At 39.3% G+C, this 18,310-nt stretch overlaps 1 protein-coding gene across 1 annotated transcript; it reads left to right on the top strand.

Annotated features, from left to right (window-relative positions):
* Nucleotides 1-2,654: 2,654 nt before the first annotated feature.
* On the top strand, nt 2,655-4,589 carry LOC103811545 (trace amine-associated receptor 1-like; the record flags this gene model as incomplete). The annotated part of the gene is made up of 2 exons (XM_009084526.1): nt 2,655-2,691; nt 4,263-4,589. Coding segments are annotated over 2 exons (364 nt in total), but the record flags the coding sequence as incomplete, so codon positions are not given.
* Nucleotides 4,590-18,310: the final 13,721 nt, after the last annotated feature.

Genomic DNA, 18,310 nt, shown 5'->3' with positions numbered 1-18,310 from the left:
TCTTGTTTAACCCAAATAACGAAATAATTATTTCAAACTAATACTTTGTTGGGAATTTGTCCATTTTCCTTTAGATTTCAAACATATGAATGGAAAATTAGGAAGATCTTGTTTTGTAATGTTGCAGGGTTTTTTCCCCATGAAGATTGCATAAATGGGGACTGAAGTAATATACTTTCAATTCCTCTGCAGCCACTGAGTCACTTTACAGCCTCCAGTAGTTATAAATCTGTGGTTCCCCTCACTAACAGTTTTTAAAATGAACCGTACAAAAATGAGAAACTTTCCTTTTTCTAATGGATACTGTAAAATTATATTTTCTGACAAACAACCAAGCTGTACCCACAGAAATGCAAGCTAAAAGAATCACAGTAGGAATCAAAGCTGTCCTGCCTTTTTAATTTTTTTTTCATGGTAACAGTTCTCATTCCAGAGCCCTGTTCTGTTCCTTCCCATTTCCAGTGTCCCTTCCACAGTCTTGTGTAAGGAGTATGCAAGAATTTTTCAATACATTTTTCAGATAGGTTTCATGTCTGACAAAAGTGCTATTTCCATTCCCTTCTGTGCTGTTTTTCATTTTAAGTACTTTATGTTTTAAAAACAAAAATAAGAAATGTGGGTGACCCAAGGTATTCTACACATTGTGACATCTCTTTTGTGGTTTACCAACAATCTGAAAGCTACTCATTTCAGAAATGTGAGTTTTTCAGAAAAGAGCCGTGGCATCAATTTTATAGAAAAGTTTTTAATTGAATTTTTGCGTATAACTACTTTACTATATTATGGACTCAAAAGATTGTTGAACACAGACTATTTATAAGTGCTTTGAGGTCTCACAAAAATAGACCTCAACATATTTCTCTTTTATATCATAAATAGCAAGTCTGAGAACATTTTCATGATCCACATCTGCTTTAATTTCAGCAAACCTACCATGAAATACCACCCTCCCCGTGCTCATAGCTTCCCCTAGATCTGTGATTCACTTCTTTCCAATGCGCATGGGTCTTGCAGTACAAACTGGTGCATTCAGAGATATTGAAATATTGAATGCCAAGAACTATGCCTGTGGATTCGTGTTTGGTAGAAAAATGAATGGCATCTCCAAAACAGTCTGGACAGAGACATCCTGCTGTGCTCTCCAGCAGTTCCAGCCACAGGCAGCCTCCTGCCTGGAGAAGTACCTACTGGACCCCATGCCAGTCCTGTCCTTGCTGTAGGCAGTTGTGCTCACCAACCAGCCCCAGCCCAACCTCCCGATATTCTTTGCAAAGTACATTTTAGGTGTTTTGCAGCCCTTGACTACAAGATGACTTTGGTAGGAGCAGGAAGGCTGGCCAGCTCCACAGATGAGTCTGTTCTTCTTTAGAGCTGAAGTCTAGGTGAGAACCCAGCCACATTGCTAGCAAGGACAAAATTCACCTTTAATGTCATTGAGTGTCATTTTTTCTTTTTCAAATAAATTTAATTATTTTAAAGTATATAGGCATTTTCAGTAGTCAGCTAGAGAGCAAACATGGCCTGTCCTAAAGACCTGTGCTCAAACTGGCTGCCCTCAGATTCTTATTTGAAACTCCATCAGCATATTCCAGTGTCAACTGCACAGCGCAGTGCAGGCAGACAATATACAACTGTCATAGAGGCACCTGATAAATATAATAACCCTGCAACATATTGTTTGACATCATCAGGTTTTGACTCTTCATTTTGTTTCATCTCCCCGAGGACTCCTAACCCTTCCATGTTCTCAGCAGGTTTAAAAACAAGCAGGTTGCCTCCTGGAGAAATGTCACATGTGAGAGGAAGAATGGCAAGCTGTTCTTGAATTTTAGTGCATGTCAGGAACTGGAGGGAAGCACTCCCTGACCAGACTCGCAGTCTGGCCAGGGGGGAGGCAGAGCTAAATCCACACTCCATAGCTGGCTGCTGCCCACCCATCTGCAGCAGGGCAGACATGCTCAGGGCAGGGAAAGGCTCCCCAGTCCCAGGGGATCCCCCAGAGTTTTGCTGATTACTGCTGGGGAGCTGTCTCTGAAACAAAAACTTGAAACAGAGTTGCCTTTCCAGATCATTCCCTTGAATTTTGGCCTGTGAGTCACTTGACGGAGAGGACATGGTAAGAGAGCAGTGTGTGCATGCGTGGATGGCCTTTGACTAAGTCCCCATGATGGGCTGACCATCAAACTTCTTTATAACAATGGGTTTATTACAGAGTAAGGCTACATGGATTTGTTCCATTAAATTTTACCTTCCTATAAAATGTGTGTCAAGACTCTAATTACCAAAGCCTAAGCCTCCACTCCTCCAAAAGAAGTGCCTGGCTCCAAGGAAGGCCCACAGCTATGCATCTCAGAAGGGTGAAGGCCTCTCTCAGAGACCAGTATTTTGGGTACCTAACGTACCTTTTTTACATTTCCCCAACTGAGCAATTGAACCTGACATATCCTGTCAAGTGTCCCAAGTGGTCTCTCACTCAGCCTGATCATTGCTTCTGCACTTTTTTTACTTGGCAAACTCTCTTCCTATACCAAGAAGAACCCCAGACTGTTTATAAGTGCCACCTCAAGAAAAATAAAAGAACCAGATTGTTTGTATTCATTTTGATTTTTGTGCACATAACAAAATAAAGCACCCAACCCTGGTCATCAGAATAGTTTGCAAGAAGTAGTATCTTAATCTACCTTGTTGCATGTGCCCCTGAGGTACCCAGCATAACTGGGCTTTAGCCAATGGTCACCATAATAACTCTTTTATGCTCAGCAGGATCACTCTTTTAAAGGGCTGTGTGGTCCTTTGTGGAGCAAAAAATTGATGCTTCTCATCTGTGAGTCTGAAACAGCCAATAATAGGTGTTTACTTTAAGCACTTTTTCAGTAGCTGTGTCTTGCAAATAGCTATTAACTGACAAGGCTGTTAGATTAAACCTGTTTGTTCAGGAATCGGAACTAGGCTGGTAAATACACATCGTGTCACTCTGTCCACAATATACCTTTCCAAAGATACCTTACATACTGCTGTAACCTACCTATACTTATGTATTTTGCTATAATTTAGAAGCTTAAAGAAGGGAGACTACATGGTGCCTATTGTTCTTTGTTTAGATAGTATTGAGCTGCTCACAATGTGACCATAACATTTAATCAAACAAGTAAACGTACTTCAAATGAGTTCAATTTACCTATAAATAATGCCCATTAAACAAGTATGACTGTTACAGCCATGATTTTGTTCTCTAAGTGGGTGACAAAATAAACAGTTCGAGCTACTATTCACATCAACAGCTGCTCCTGAGTCAGCCAAGAATGCTATTCATCACACCAACATCCTCCAGCAATGTGGGGGGGTTTCTGGAGGCTACTCCAATTGTGGATTAAAAGTTTGTCTTCTCAAAATTTGTGTTACCAGGAACTGTTATGGTGGTGAAGAGGCTCAGCTGCCTTTTGAGATGGTCTTTGAAAGGAAGGAGTGCCACTTAACTAGCAGAAAACAAATAAGCATCAAGAGCAGTCTTCTACCCAGCAAGAAGGGAGAAAGGTAGGAGAACAAGTTTTTAAAAGTATGCTTCTTCATAATTCTATTTTATTTATTTCAGTCATCATTATTAGGACAGGGCTGGAGGAGAGCTTGAGCATGTGCATGAAGATTTGTAGGTCTTAGACTTCTGTATCAAAAAACAAGTTGAGAGAGTTTCAGAATCGAAGTTTACTGATTTTCAAGAGCAGAGTGAGAGATACAGGACTCCAATCAATGTTGATGAAGAATACTAGGACTGAAAACACAAAGACAAAATAACAAAAAGGACTTCTCATCTGCCTACTAGACAAGACATTGCCCAGAGCAGGCCTCTAGTAGTTTCTGCTGTTCTGGTGTAAGGACCCCCATTTTGCAGTTGATTTCATCAAAGCTGATTCCCATTTCAAAAGAAGTGAAATGATAAAAGTATCATTCTACTACATGTAATTACAACTTTCATCCTTCATAAATAATGACGTGTGAACTTCCTACACATCCAATTTACAATTAACTTTTGTTTTTTTTCTTCCCTGCAGCTCTTCCCATATAGAAAAGGAAAAACTGGTTGTAAATGTGCATCAGCATTAGGAAAAATAGTATCTGTGCTGATAACCCATGTGGATTTCAGACCCCAGTAAGGATGCAACTGTGCTGTGAATCTGTAAATGCCTCTTGCATAAGGAGCAGCTGGTCAAACAGTATCCGTGTTTCCATGTATATCTTCATGGTTTGCATCATTCTGGCCACAGTGATTGGAAATTTGGTGGTTATCATCTCAATATCACATTTCAAGCAGCTCCATACACCTACTAATTTCCTGATACTTTCGATGGCTACAGTAGACTTCCTGCTGGGATTCTTCATTATGCCTTGCAGTATGGTGCGCTCTGTTGAGCACTGCTGGTATTTTGGGGAGCTCTTCTGCAAGATCCACACAAGCACGGACATTATGCTGAGCACAGCTTCTATCTTCCATCTTTCCTTCATATCCATTGACCGCTACTATGCTGTATGTGACCCTTTAAGATACAAATCAAAGATAAATACTTTTGTTATCCTGGTCATGGTGTTCATAAGTTGGATGGTCCCTGCTGCTTTTGCTTTTGGGATGATCTTTCTAGATCTAAACTGGAGAGGGGCAGAAGAGATTTATAATCATGTCCATTGTGCAGGAGGATGCTTTCTCATTTTTAGCGAAACTTCAGGTGTTGTGGCCTCCACAGTGTCTTTTTACATCCCTGGATTTGTTATGCTGTGTATCTATAGGAAAATATACTCTGTAGCCAAGAAGCAGGCAAGATCCATCCATGCAATTAGCAAAAAAAAGATGCAATTTGAAATGAAGCACCACATTTCATTCTGCAGAGAAAGGAAAGCTGCTAAGACATTAGGCATAATAATGGGAGTGTTTCTTATCTGCTGGACTCCATTTTTCTTCTTTACAGCTACCAATCCATTTATGAATTATGTGATACCTCCTATTCTCCTTGATGCTTTGGTTTGGTTTGGCTATTTAAATTCTACACTTAACCCAATTGTTTATGCATTTTTTTACATGTGGTTTCGCAGGGCATTAAAAATTATTCTGTTCGGAAAAGTTTTTCAACAGGACTCTTCTAGGACTCATTTGTTTTTAGAGTGACATGTTTTAAATGGTTGGATTCATGGCTTTGAATTTTCAGTGGGCGCTTGAACTACTTACTGGATGTAAGAGGTGAAAAGGAAGGAAACACCTAATTGTTTACTCATTTACCAAATCTAGTTCAAGCAGATAAGCAACTTTTGTGCTTTATGTCTTCTTTCATTCCAAACTGAGATTTGTATGTAGTGTTTTGATTATAGATATTTTTATGCAATGCACAGAAGAGCACAACTTAAGTTTAAAAAAACTTACAGAAGTTTATATCCCTGATTTAATCATTAAAAAACTATTCTGATACAACAGATTAATTTCTTGAACAAGGTGTGATTGTATTTCAACATTTGTGCTCATTTGTTGTCTGCTAGAGAGAGAAAAGCCTTTCCCTTTGAATTTCTAGACATTTTTGAGTAATAATCCAAAGCCCTTTGAGTTTTGTCCCTCCCATTCAGTATGTGTGGAGAACTCAGAACAGGCCCATAGCCAGCCATACTAGCATTCTTCATGGAGGGAAGATGAGACAGAAAAAAGCTGTGCTGCTCCTTCTGTTTCCATTTCAACTAGTGCTTGTCACTTATGAGATTGCCACCTAAAGTCTTTGCTGCTTAATGAGATCAAAAGCATGTTTAAAAAGATCAAAGACAAGGAAACATACAATATGTGAAATGAAAAGCAATCGCAAAAAAATCGCATTCAACCTAGGAATGCCAGAAAATTGTGTTTATCTAATGAATATTTATATATTTGCCAATTTGCATATTACAGAACTTTTTTATTTTAGCTTAGATATACTGTTATTTTGTCTGATGGCAATGCTGTGACAAGTTTTGAGAAAAGCATATAGAGAACTGTGAAGAAATCATAGAATCACAAAGTGTTAAGGGGTTGAAATGGACCCTGAAGATCATCCAGTCCCACCCACCCTGCTTCAGCCATCCCATGCATGCTGTGCAGAAGTTTGGAGGGTGCTGTGATTTATCCCCAGTAGACAGTTCAGCCCCATGCAGCTGCTCTCTCACTCTCCCAGTGAGACAGGGGAGAGAATTGGAAGGGTAAAAGTGAGAAAAATTGTGAGTTGAGATAAAGACAGTTTAAGAACTAAAGCAAAAGCTGCACACACAAGCAAAGCAATCACGGAATTCATTACTTCCCATCTGCAAGCAGATCTTCAGCCATTTCCAGGAAAGCAGGTCTCCACCATGTGTAACGGTTACTTGAGAAGACAAACACTGGAACTCCCAACATCCCCTTCCCCCTTCTTCCTCTGAGGTCTGATTGCTGAGCACATCATCATATGGTGTGGGTTATCCCTTTGGTCATTTGGGGTCAGCTGTCCCAGCTGTGCCCCCTCCTAACCTCTTGTGCACCCCCAGGCTACGCACTGAAAAGGCCTTAAGGCTGTCCAAGCACTGATACCATGGGGGTTCTGTGTGTATGTTATCAGTACTGGTTTTCATCACAAATTCAGAACGTAGCACCATACAAGATACTATGAAGGGAATTCACCCTATCCCAGTCAAAACAGTAGAGAGGGTATCCCAGCATCGTGGCTCCACAAGAGCACAGCAATCTAATGTAAAGGGAAGCAGTAGAAGAAATTTTCAGTGTACAGACCAACAACTCTCTGGCAAGGAAGTCTAGCAAAGGTGTCACCAATATTTATTCTCTGAAGAAGTAAGAATGGGTTTCCACACACAGAGAGCTGGTGACCTTCATCCTTACCTAGAAGGCAGTTCTCCTTGTTCTTAATAACCCACAATATAAGCCAGCTTTGTGCACAACCCAGAAAGTTTCATAAATAACTTTATTCCCTAGAGTCCTGTTACCTAAAGGTGGCGCTTTCTAAAGAGCCTCTTTGCCTGCTGTTCATAGACAGCCTTCTCCAACAAAGTGACTACTAGGAAGTCCCAGGTTACTTTCTCTCATTAGCTCTAATCACAGACAAGCACAAAGCTGTTTCTCACTGTAAGGGGGATGTACAAATGAGATGTGTTAATGAGGCCACAGGGACACTATTTGAACGCAAGACGTGGATAAATTAGGATAACACAAGAAAAATGCCTCATTTGTTGTTCAATCAGATTATGAAGTTAGGTCTGGTGAAGCAGAATATACCTTACTGTGATCTCAAAGTATCATAATGCAAATGGAGTGCAAAGGGTATTTTAAAAATCCTTATCAACACATTTAATTAGTGTCTTTATTAAACACTTCCCAGATGGCTCCTGTTTGCAAAACAAAGTAGTCCCATTTGGATGATTTCATGTTTTAAACTTCCCCAAAAACTTGTTCAAAGCAATTACTCCAGCATGATGAAGGCTGTTTCACCAGTAAACTTATGACTGTTCATTTTGTCACCAGTGAGCACCATTTCCAATACCACCTTCCTCTCGTACTTTGTACAAAACTGACAGCAAAATTCAGAGTCCTGAACTGCTGCCTGTATCCTGCCTTAGTGTCTGTAGCTCGTGTGTTGGTGGACCACCTCATGCATGGTGGTGCCACCTGCATCCAAAACTCATGGTCTACCCCTCAGAGGGGCAGATACCAGATGCAGGAGAACAGGAAAATAGGAGAAGCACCAACTGTCCAAGCAGGACCCTTGTAAGGAATTAAAGAATACTTTGTCTCAAACACTGTTAAGATCACAATAGGGGTTCACCTTAAGATGCGTTAGCCACCAAGGTGACAACTTGAGCTAATTCCAGGCCTTGCAGAGGCAAGATCTGGTTAGCACATCCTGATTAATGTATCTAAACAAAAATTCCCACTGTGGCGAACTGCATATACTTATCAAAGATCACCCTGAGATTTTGACATCGGACAGGTGGTACCTGCAACCACCAAACCCCCACTCCAAGGAAGCATGGAAATGAAGGCATGCTCATCCTCACTTCACATGCAAATGAAGGCAGGACTATCCTCTCTTCACATGGAAATTAGGAATACACCTCCACAGGTACCTGGGATTTGGACTGCATAAAGGTGGTACCCCAAGATGAGCAGCTAGGGACCCCCCCCCAATGTTTGGGACCCCACCACCAGAAGCACAACTGGGACCTCCACCATCAAGAAGACCAGGGTGAAGATGGACAGACAGGATGCTGCTAGATCCATGGGTGGTGACTATCTGTCCCTCTCTCTTCCCTTCTCTCTCACTCTCTCTCTCTGTCTTTCCCCCTCTCCCTATCTCTCCCACACTCTCTTTCCCCCTGCTCTTTTCCCTTTCTTTCTATCTCTCTACCTCACATTTATAATTACAATAAAATAAACCCCTTATTATTATATTATTAACATATTATTGACTTTTGTCATATGGTCTTATTTGCAATGTAATTTGGGCAGAGGCACTCACAAATTGGAGTGTAACAGCCCCTATAGAAATCTCACAAACAAAGCCTCACTTCAAAATGGAGCATTTTAAACTGCTAGATAAAAAAATACATTAGTGCAGTGTTCAAATGGAAAAACTGAGCTCTCAAAATGTGTCAATATTATTAAGTGTATGGCATTCCTTAAATCATTAACTCATTTAGGTTGTGCACACTGAGCACTCTCTGTCCTCTACAATGCATTAATAGCCATTCAACAAGGGAGACCGGATACAGTCAAACATAAGATACTTAGTATTCAACAAAAGTCTTTTACTTCCGTAAATTTTGTGGTTATCTTTGTTACCTACAACACTACTTCCACACCACTGCACCTAAAGACATAATCCAGAAGAAGACTACCTATTTGTAAGCACTTTTTGACTCATCTGTTTCCATTAGCCATAGACTAAATTTTAACAATTTCTATGATGAAATGACTGGCCTGGTAGACAAGAGCAGAACAGCTGTTATTGTCTACCTAAACTTCAGTAAGGCTTTCAACACTTTCTCCCATAAGACCTTCATAGAGAAGGTAATGAAGTATGGGTTGGATAAGAAGACAGTGAAGTGGATAGAAAACTGACTGAATGAAGAGGACTGAAAACTGACCAGAGCCAGCGGATGCTGATCATTGGCACAAAGTCTGTTTGGAGGCCAGCAACTAGTGGTATACTCTAAGGGTTAATACTGGGTCCAATCCTGTTCAACATCTTCATTAATGATCTGGATGATAGGGCAGTGTGTACCCTTCCAACCTCAACCATTCCATGATTCTGTGATTCTATGAAACCTAATTCCAATAATATTTTCTGAGTCTTGCATAATGTCTTGCATAACCAGCTACATTTAATTTCCTACTTTGTAGGTTTTTTAATAAGATCTTTTTGTCTTGATGATATCACTTTAAGTCCAATCAGCTGCAAGAGCAAATGAAAAGACTTCTATGAGATGATTATGCAACAGCCTTTGTAAAACAAGTTAATTTCTTAAGAGACCAGATCCACAGGTAACTTAGAAAATGGGAACTCTACAATCCACTCCTAGATGTCTTGACTTCTTATTTTCCATAGGTATAGGAAAAGTCAATTTCCTTGAACAATGAGTACTCACAGCATACTGACTAAAAGCTACCTGTCTATTAGAGAGGGATCACTGAAAACTGAGTGCATCCTACACCCTTTGGACTTTATCAGTTACCCATAGGAGAAAACAATTCTTTGAGAAAATTCAAGCTTGTCTTTTGCTCTCTATTGTTGATTTACTGAAGGCAGCCCAGAGGAATAAAAGCAGTAATAAGTAACCAAATAGTTTTCTCCAATCAATATTTATGACCAACATGGAAATGATAAGGTACAACTTGACTTGTGTCTACCTTAAGTCACCAAAAGAGCTCCCCTGTATGTGAGGGTAAATGAATAGAGCAAACAAAAACAATGGCATTGGGAATACAGACACTTGGCTTTGTTTGCCTCCTGTTGTTGTAAACCCCTAAACTCTATACATATTTTTATCTCAAAATCTTCTGGGAATTAAATGTAGTTCCATAAAAGAAAAATAAATTCCCCCTTTCATTAATCTGTGCCAAGTTAGAGTGGGCATCTACCTGTTACTGACACTGCAGTTTTGCAGGACAATAATAAAAGAGAAAAATGTCTACTTAAAGAATCTGTTGATGGTATTATTAAAATAGATGCAGGGAGAATTAGTCTATAAAACTGAATGCCAAGATCTGTTTTTAATCTTTTGATGCTCAGTTTCTGTATTTTCTTCATTCCAGGATGATACCTATTGCAAAAAATAAGATCAGCGGACTGAGCTGCTTCCCATGTTCCTTTTAAGTGGGTTAAATTGCTGTGGAAAAGAGTATTTCCTTCTGCTTCTATTTCTAAATTTGCTCTTAGTCCAAAACAAGTTATCAGGAAAAGAGGTGGAAGAAATGGGTCTGTTAATGGAATTTTTTGCCCCTTGAAACTATTCACAAAGGCATTCATTTATAACTACTGCAGCTGGACCACAGTCTACTACAGGAAAGCAGGTCTGAGTCCACTCCATTTTAGTTAGTGGAATTATAATAACAAGTGTGTATGCAGGGAAAGAAAAGAATATCACTTATCATACCAATTTTTGAACCCATTTCCATCAGACACGTTCATTGCTAGTACTTTCTAATGCACAGCATTATAAAGCTTAGCATCATAAATAATTTGGAAAGTGGGGGTTTGGCAACTGATTTGTAATTCTTGAGCATCTATTTTTCCACACTACACAGTGAACTGTTTTAGCACAAATTATGGCTTATATCAAATCCAGACTCCGTTCTTTTTTTCTTTTTTTTTTTTTTTTTTTTTCTGTGAATGATTCCAGCAAGAGCTAATGTTGCCCTTGGAGGATATAGTACCTATTCTGACTTCACAACACATCCCCACATCCAAATGGGCCCCTCAGTCTAAGTGCACCTACATGGTCCTCTCCTCTCTGGTACATGCCAGTTTGAACATGTAGGACAGCAAGACATGCTTAAGAGCATCCCAGACAGGAAATCCATGCTCAGACTCACTCACACAATGCCTTGAACAGCAACATTCAGAGTTGTCTTCAAAGCCAGAGATTTTTATTTAAAGAAGTGCTATATTTTCACTCTTAAATGGTTTGCAACTCAGGAACTTGAAGGTATGTCAGCAGTGCCTACTTGTGGTCAGAATAGTTATATTCACCACCTTTTTTAAAACTTTTATGTCAAATCCTAAACATTGAGAAAGGTTTTCCTACCCTCTTGTGGATTCCAAGGGTAAAAGCAGCTTTAACGAAAAGGTCAAAAACATCTTATATAAAGACAGATGTAAAAAAAAAATTAAATCCCTGTGTTGCAAAAACACTAGCTGAAAACCTTTTGAGAAATAGATTTATTTTTGAAAGCTCTGTGTTGATTTTTATTTTACACCTTAGTACTGCAGAGCACTTAACAAATATTTAGCATGAAGTTCCAAAATAAATTCTTCAAGATTTACATTAAAAATTTTGGTGCGCAGGCATTAATTTTTCGATTCAAAATGAAAATATGTCAAAGAAGTCAGATAAGTTCAGGTAAATTAATGGTAAATACCCAGCATCCATTTTTCAGTTATATATATATAATTACAACATTTTAATCAGCTTTAGTGAAAATTAAGTTAACCAAAGCAACTGTTCCAAGAAACTCCTAAGTAACGGGCATATACAGCTCTAACAGTAATATATAAAAGAAATTTATTTATTCTTCCATTTATGTAACCTAATCAAATAACCTTCCCACTGGATCAGTTGCGAGTTCATGTCTGCAGCAGCAACAAAGCATTGATGAAGTGCTACAGAAAACACTGATACAGAAAAGGATGTGCAGTTTCTCAAAAGGCAGGCATGAATCTTTTTAGCTATATATAAACCATGAACATTCCAGCTTTTCTCGTAAGAAAGGAGGAATGTTTTCACTTTTATTTTTAATTATACCCTTCCACCAAAATGCAAGATGGATTAAAAAGAGCACTCAAAGCAGCTTTGGATTTTAATAAGGGAAAGGATATTTAAACACACACACACAAATGTAATTTGATAGTGCTCTGGGATGCAGACTGGAACAAGATGGAGAGGCAGAGGATGGGAGCCTTCTGAGGCAAGAGGGAAGATTAAAACAGGCAAATATTTATTTGGCTCTGACGGGGCACAGCAAGCAGAGGCTGTGGCCGTAGCAGGTTGCAGGTGATGCCAGTCTGGAGGGAACAGTTGGCCTTGGCTATCAGCCCCCATCAGAATTGTCCCCCATAGGACATCTGAGTTCCATCCTGCACTTGTGATGGTGCCCTCACACACTTTTATTTCAGAGCCTGTGCTTGGCCAAAGTGCAGTGACACTGCAAGCACTTGACTTCAAACTAAGATCCAGATTCTGTCCCCTCATCCTTCAGATGCTGAGTGACAGAAGTGACCATCATAGCACTTAGAAATTTTCACATTTCACATTTCTGTCATATATTTCGCAATTCCTCTGCTTCATCACTAAACACTAGATTCACTAAAAACTGCAATTTGGGGGCACAGTCAGAAAAAAGGTTCGGGCAGAAAAAAATGATGCGAGGGAATGTTTTGAAGATGTTGAACTATTGGGATTTTTCAGTTTGCAAATTTTTTATAAATGTAAAAATATAAGAAAATAAAAGCACAACAAGATCAATAAATTGAAAGAGAAACATTTTATTTTGTGTTAAGACAATCCCAGACTGAAACAAATACAAGTCGTTAATTTCAATGATAAAAGAAAAAATACCTGAATGTATTCTTTTTATCCACTTTCTGAACTAAATTGTGCTTTTTTACTCCTCTAATCCTTCAGCTGACTAATTTGGACAAAGATGCTACAGATGGAGACAATGCCAGTGGGTTCTTTTCATTTGCCCTTCTACTTTTAACATGGTTTAAGTTGCCACAGTTAATTCACAGAGGTCCTGCTTCTAAAACTGCTCATAAGGTGTGTCCTATATGAGCATTTGAACTGGCAGGACACAGAACAATGTGACCAAAAGCAGGAAAACGAAAAGCAGAAGTCACATTAAAATAAGATGCAGCAGGTGGAACAATTTCTTCTGAGAGCTTTGACAAGAATTTTCCACAGTTACAAAGCAGAAGGTCAAATGTTGCTATTTGTGCAAGAAATAAGAAGAAAAAATTCCATACTGCACCCTTTAAAGACCTTCTGCCATGTAGGTGGGATGTGCTACACCTAGCAGAATTTTAAACGGAGCTGGGTCAATATTTACTCTACAAACATTCCCACCACACTGCAGTAATGATAAAGCACTCACATACAACACACCAGCTTCTGCAGAGATGGTCATTGCTTACTACTCCAAGGGAGAGCAAAAGCCTAGTGCTAAAGGCTATATGGCTGTAATTCACATGACGGAGGATTTGGGATTTAGGTTCGCTAGCTCTGTGTAGGTCATTTTAGAAAGCCTCTAGCCTTCTTCTACTATTATACTCTATTTAAACATCCCAGACTGACTCTTTTGGAAGCTGTGAGGAAAACATTTACAGCAAAGGGGCACCGATGATGGCCCTCTTCAGAAAGTCAGTAATCCTTTAAAACTGTCTTGTTCTATTTTAAGTAACTCAGAAGTTACTTAGAGTAATTTAGATCTTAGAGGTTATATGCAGCAGTTTCAATAAAACCCAGACATTGGCTATGCATGACTGCACTGCATATCGAACCATATCACACAGCACACTTATCCAATTTTTTTGTGTGCCTTCTCGTGGCTTACTATGTGTGACAACCCACTACACTAGGCTGCATAGTACACTCAACAAAAGTTTGGTTTGAGACCAATTTTGCCTGAAGGAGGAAGGGCAAAGAGAAGGAACATCTTGATTACGATTGGAATTTTTAAATTTTGTGATAGCATTCCTAACTCTATAAGTTAATACACATCAAAAAGCTTTTCTCGTTCCAAAGTATAAAGATGCAAATTGTGACTATTTGAGCCTTCTCTTAATCATGAACTGGTCTCTTTTTCCGTGATCAGATTAGAAGAGCAGGGAAAAATTGCAAATTGAATCCAACAGGTAACGTGCACAGAGCTGGGCGGAGGGAGGCAGTGGGATCTGTGCAGGCTGGCGTCAGCAAGCCAGGCTGATAAACATGAGTAGGAGTATTGGGTCTCAGCTACACATAGAGGCATCCAAAAGTGAAAGGAAAGCAGCAAAGACTCTTGGCATAGATGAAGGATACCACAAACCTCTTGTTGTTTGTTTGCCCTTTCCTATTCACACCATGGCAGACAGTCTGTTGGATTTCATTACCCTCCAATTCTGTTTGACATCCTAGTTTGGTATGCTGGCTTAATTTCAGCCTGCAATCCCATGATTTATGTATTTTCCTACCATTGGTTCAGGAAAGCTGTGAAATTCATCTTGACTTGGTGGATATTTTGTTCCAGGTCATCTACAGTAGTACCAGGAACGACCAGAACCTCCATGTGCACTGTAGAAAATATAGTAGGGTATAACATAGCCTTTGTCATAATTATTCTTCCACATCCACTTAGCTACTATTTATCTTCTTATTCTCTAATTGTTTTAAACAGCTAGCTTGGGCAGATCCCCAGTTTAAATAGATGTGTCATTCTGTGACTCACATTCCACATTTGTCCCAGCACACACCTCATCAAAGTCTTGTTTGTTATGTGATGCCAACAAGCATTTGAAAATTGACTGTAATCAGCTTCAAAGAGGAACCTGTCCATACTATTGCTTGGTGTCACAGGGAACCTGAGGTGTCTACATGGTGCTAACACCAGTGAAGCAGTAGCTGAGAGCCAGGTGGGACATATCTGGGCATCAAAAATGGCACTATAAGCTCATCTGTGGGGCATCAAGCTTGAGTGAGGCACATAACAGAAGTTTAGGCATTTAGCTATGTAGAAATTTGCCAGCCTCAAATTGAGACATGTCTTAGAGACACCTTAACAACATCTTTCACTGACATCCTTTGCTCTGTACTCACTGTAGCCAAAGCCATAGAGAAAGGTAATGTCCACTGAGTTTCTAGTTGGTTTTGAGGTATTTTCTACCAGTCCTCAACAGATTACAGAGGGTATATGCTACGAATGCATTCAATTGGGTTCTTTTTTGAGTCCCACTGCATAACCTGCCTCTATAGTTTTCTTTTCTGCTATGGAAATGGTTGAGCCTTATTCCCTCAATGGTGACCACTGTCTACACTGCCATATAAGGCATATGCCATAACATTGTGTGATTGTTCCTAGATCTCCTTTTTGGCTAAATAGCAGACTGGAATGACAGAGAGAGAGAGAAAAGTGGAACCCAGTGTACTGATGTGAAAATGGCAGAGCAAACAAGTGAGAAGGAAAACTGCTAAACTCTGAAAATAGCTAAGATTGCTTTCCTGATTTTCTGATACTGCATTTTGCAAATGCCAATAAACAACACTTTGCTCATCTTTATAACTCCCCTTGTGTTCCCTTGTCTTTGATGTTTGGTTTACCTAGCCAAATTCTGTCTGGATCCCTTTGCATGGGCTTTTTGGTGGGTTTCATTTGTTTGTTTGCTTTCTTGCTTGGTTTTTGTTTTGATTTTTAAATTATTTTATTTTTTTATATTTTACACAGTTCCAAACAGCAACTTTTTAAATTATTTTAATTTTTTATATTTTACACAGTTCCAAACAGCAATGAAGCTAATTACAAATTGTAAGATGAGGAGAAGGCCAATGATAAGGAGGAGCTGTAAAATGATGAGGATTGATTGCTCAACAATGACCTAATTTTCCCAGTGAAAATCTATTGGACTACTCTCGGAGCAAGTTGCTGACCTCAAATTCCATGGATTTTCTGATTTTTTTATAACATTCATTCTGTAAATTGGTATAGCTTTATCTGAACAAATATTGCCTTTTAATTTTATGCCCTTTATAAGTCCTTGTAATTTCAAAATTGTCTGGCTGAAATTAGAAAGATTAAGTTAATGTAGGTACTACTTAATTAAAGACTGGGCTTTGAAATAATAGTGTCAGCTCATTTCACTAATGTGAATGAAAGTATTATATGGTCTTTAATAATTAAACAGAAAGGCAAAGAAAGATTTGAAAATAAGTTGCTAGTAAACTTTTATTTTTAGGAAACATTATCAACATTGGGAAGAGAATTCTTCCCTGTTTATTTAAAGCTTATGCTACTATGTTAATTACTGCTGCTGGGGAGCAAGTACCAGACTAAATGGCACACAAATGGTCAATGTTTTGTTTTTTTTTTGTTTTAAACAAATAGCTTTTACAGGCCATTCTGCAATATAATTAACCCATAAGTTTGCTCAGGCTGGAAAGCATCATCCATCATAATTATGTACAGCACGAGGTGTAATAGGAACCTAATTTCATTTCATGTTCAGGAGTGGATATTTTAATTAAATTAGCAAATGGAGATGATGACAATAACAGGAATTCTTGCTGATGGTGGAATGCAACAGTAACAACTGCCTGGGAAGTTCTGCCAGACGGTTTTTATCAGTACCAAATACTGGCAATATTGCTCTTCCTATCTATAGCTAGAGGTGCACCAGAGAAATGTGAGAGCAGAGAATGAAATAGGCCCATAAGGTAGATTACTCACCACTTATGCCCTGCTCACGCCTTGGAAAGAGGACACTCATCAGGAATACGAGGTCAGGGTTGGGCTGCTTGCCCTTCATTTAATCATGCATTGTGCAGGCATGGGGAGCTGCATGGAAATGAGTACCTTGTTCCTGTGTCACCACAGGCCCTGATGCTTGTGCCACCCATGCTGCTGGGCCTGTGTGTCTGCTGGTTAGGGGCCTGGGCAGGAGCAGGAGCTGGGAGGCAGAAATACAGTCAGGGAGGTGGGGCGGATTTGGATACCAGGCTCTTTCAAAATCACACTGTGCTGGTGTGGCTCAACTTACAGCACTTTCAGACATTACACACCACACTGAGCATGGGTCCTCAAACAGTGTGTGGTTGAAGTGATATCCCTTTGATTTCAGTTTTACACACAATAACAACAATATAACTGGCAAATACTCTGACCTCCAGCCAGTAAATATCCAGAGCATCCTCCATGGTATGCTGTGACTATAAATAGCAGGGTCTCAACATTTTCCACTTTCCTTCCCCAGAGCTTTCCCCATATCATTTAATCATTTGAAATCTGATCGTGTCCCACAAGCAACAGGAAAGGTGAGTGAATACATGGTTCTGAACTCAATCCCCAGGTAATGCTGGTGTGGGAGCTCTAGAGAGAAGCCAATGAAATGCATTTAGAGACACAACTGTGTAGCTGCACTCCATTTCAGCATCTCTGATGATAACACTTAGAGATGGCTCCTTTACAACAGCTGTCCATGTACCATTGCTAGCAGAGGCAACTAAAGGAATCTTCCTGTTTTATCTGAAAGGGTGAAACAGGGCAAGTTCTCCCTGTCAATGGCTTTTCTATAAGTGTTAACAAAAATCTTCTGTGCTCTTAGCAGTATCTGATAAATAAATCTGATCAATAAATGTACCTTTGCAATTATTTTATGATTATATTAAAAAGGCTATCTATGTATTTTCATAGTATGGACAACATTTTAATGAAAAGTTTGTTTTATAATCCATCTTTCCCTCCCAGGCTGTAACATCATTGAGGCAACTGGTTAAATAATCATATCACATGATTTTTAGTTATTTAACAACAAAATGTGCATGCTGATTATAAGGAGCTAACAGCAGGTGAGGACCAGAATTTTTTCATAAAACACCCATGCTAGGAAATCATTTGCATACCTCTTTTCCATAGAATCAGTACACTGGGTTCCACTGAACATTGATCAGTGATGACTGTTTATTACTGCCAAGCCTAACAAAAAAGTACCCAAGTGGTGATTCACAGATAAAGTATTCTCACTGATGAAGGGTCACTTTTTAAATGGGAAATACACTTTTCAAATCATATAGTAAAAGATGTACTGTTTTCTGGAGAAAAACTGACAGTGAGCTCAGCTAAAGTTTTATAAAGCAAGAATGACTGGGCTCAATCAATAGAGTTTACATAACAAACACTTGTAAATAAAAATCTAGGCAAGGCCTGAATCTGGAAGGGACATGCATTATACTCTCAGTACTGCACCATCTAGTGGGATCATCTCAGATCAGCTTCACTATGTCAACAGCATGGGGGAAACACCTGCACATGTAGCACCACTGAAATAATCACTAAATCAAGCAACCTATTAAAACT

Source organism: Acanthisitta chloris, unplaced genomic scaffold (assembly GCF_000695815.1).
Source record: "Acanthisitta chloris isolate BGI_N310 unplaced genomic scaffold, ASM69581v1 scaffold27111, whole genome shotgun sequence".
Lineage (NCBI taxonomy): Eukaryota > Metazoa > Chordata > Aves > Passeriformes > Acanthisittidae > Acanthisitta > Acanthisitta chloris.
The sequence above is the reverse complement of the archived record's forward strand: the minus strand, read 5'-3'. Positions and strand labels throughout refer to the sequence as shown.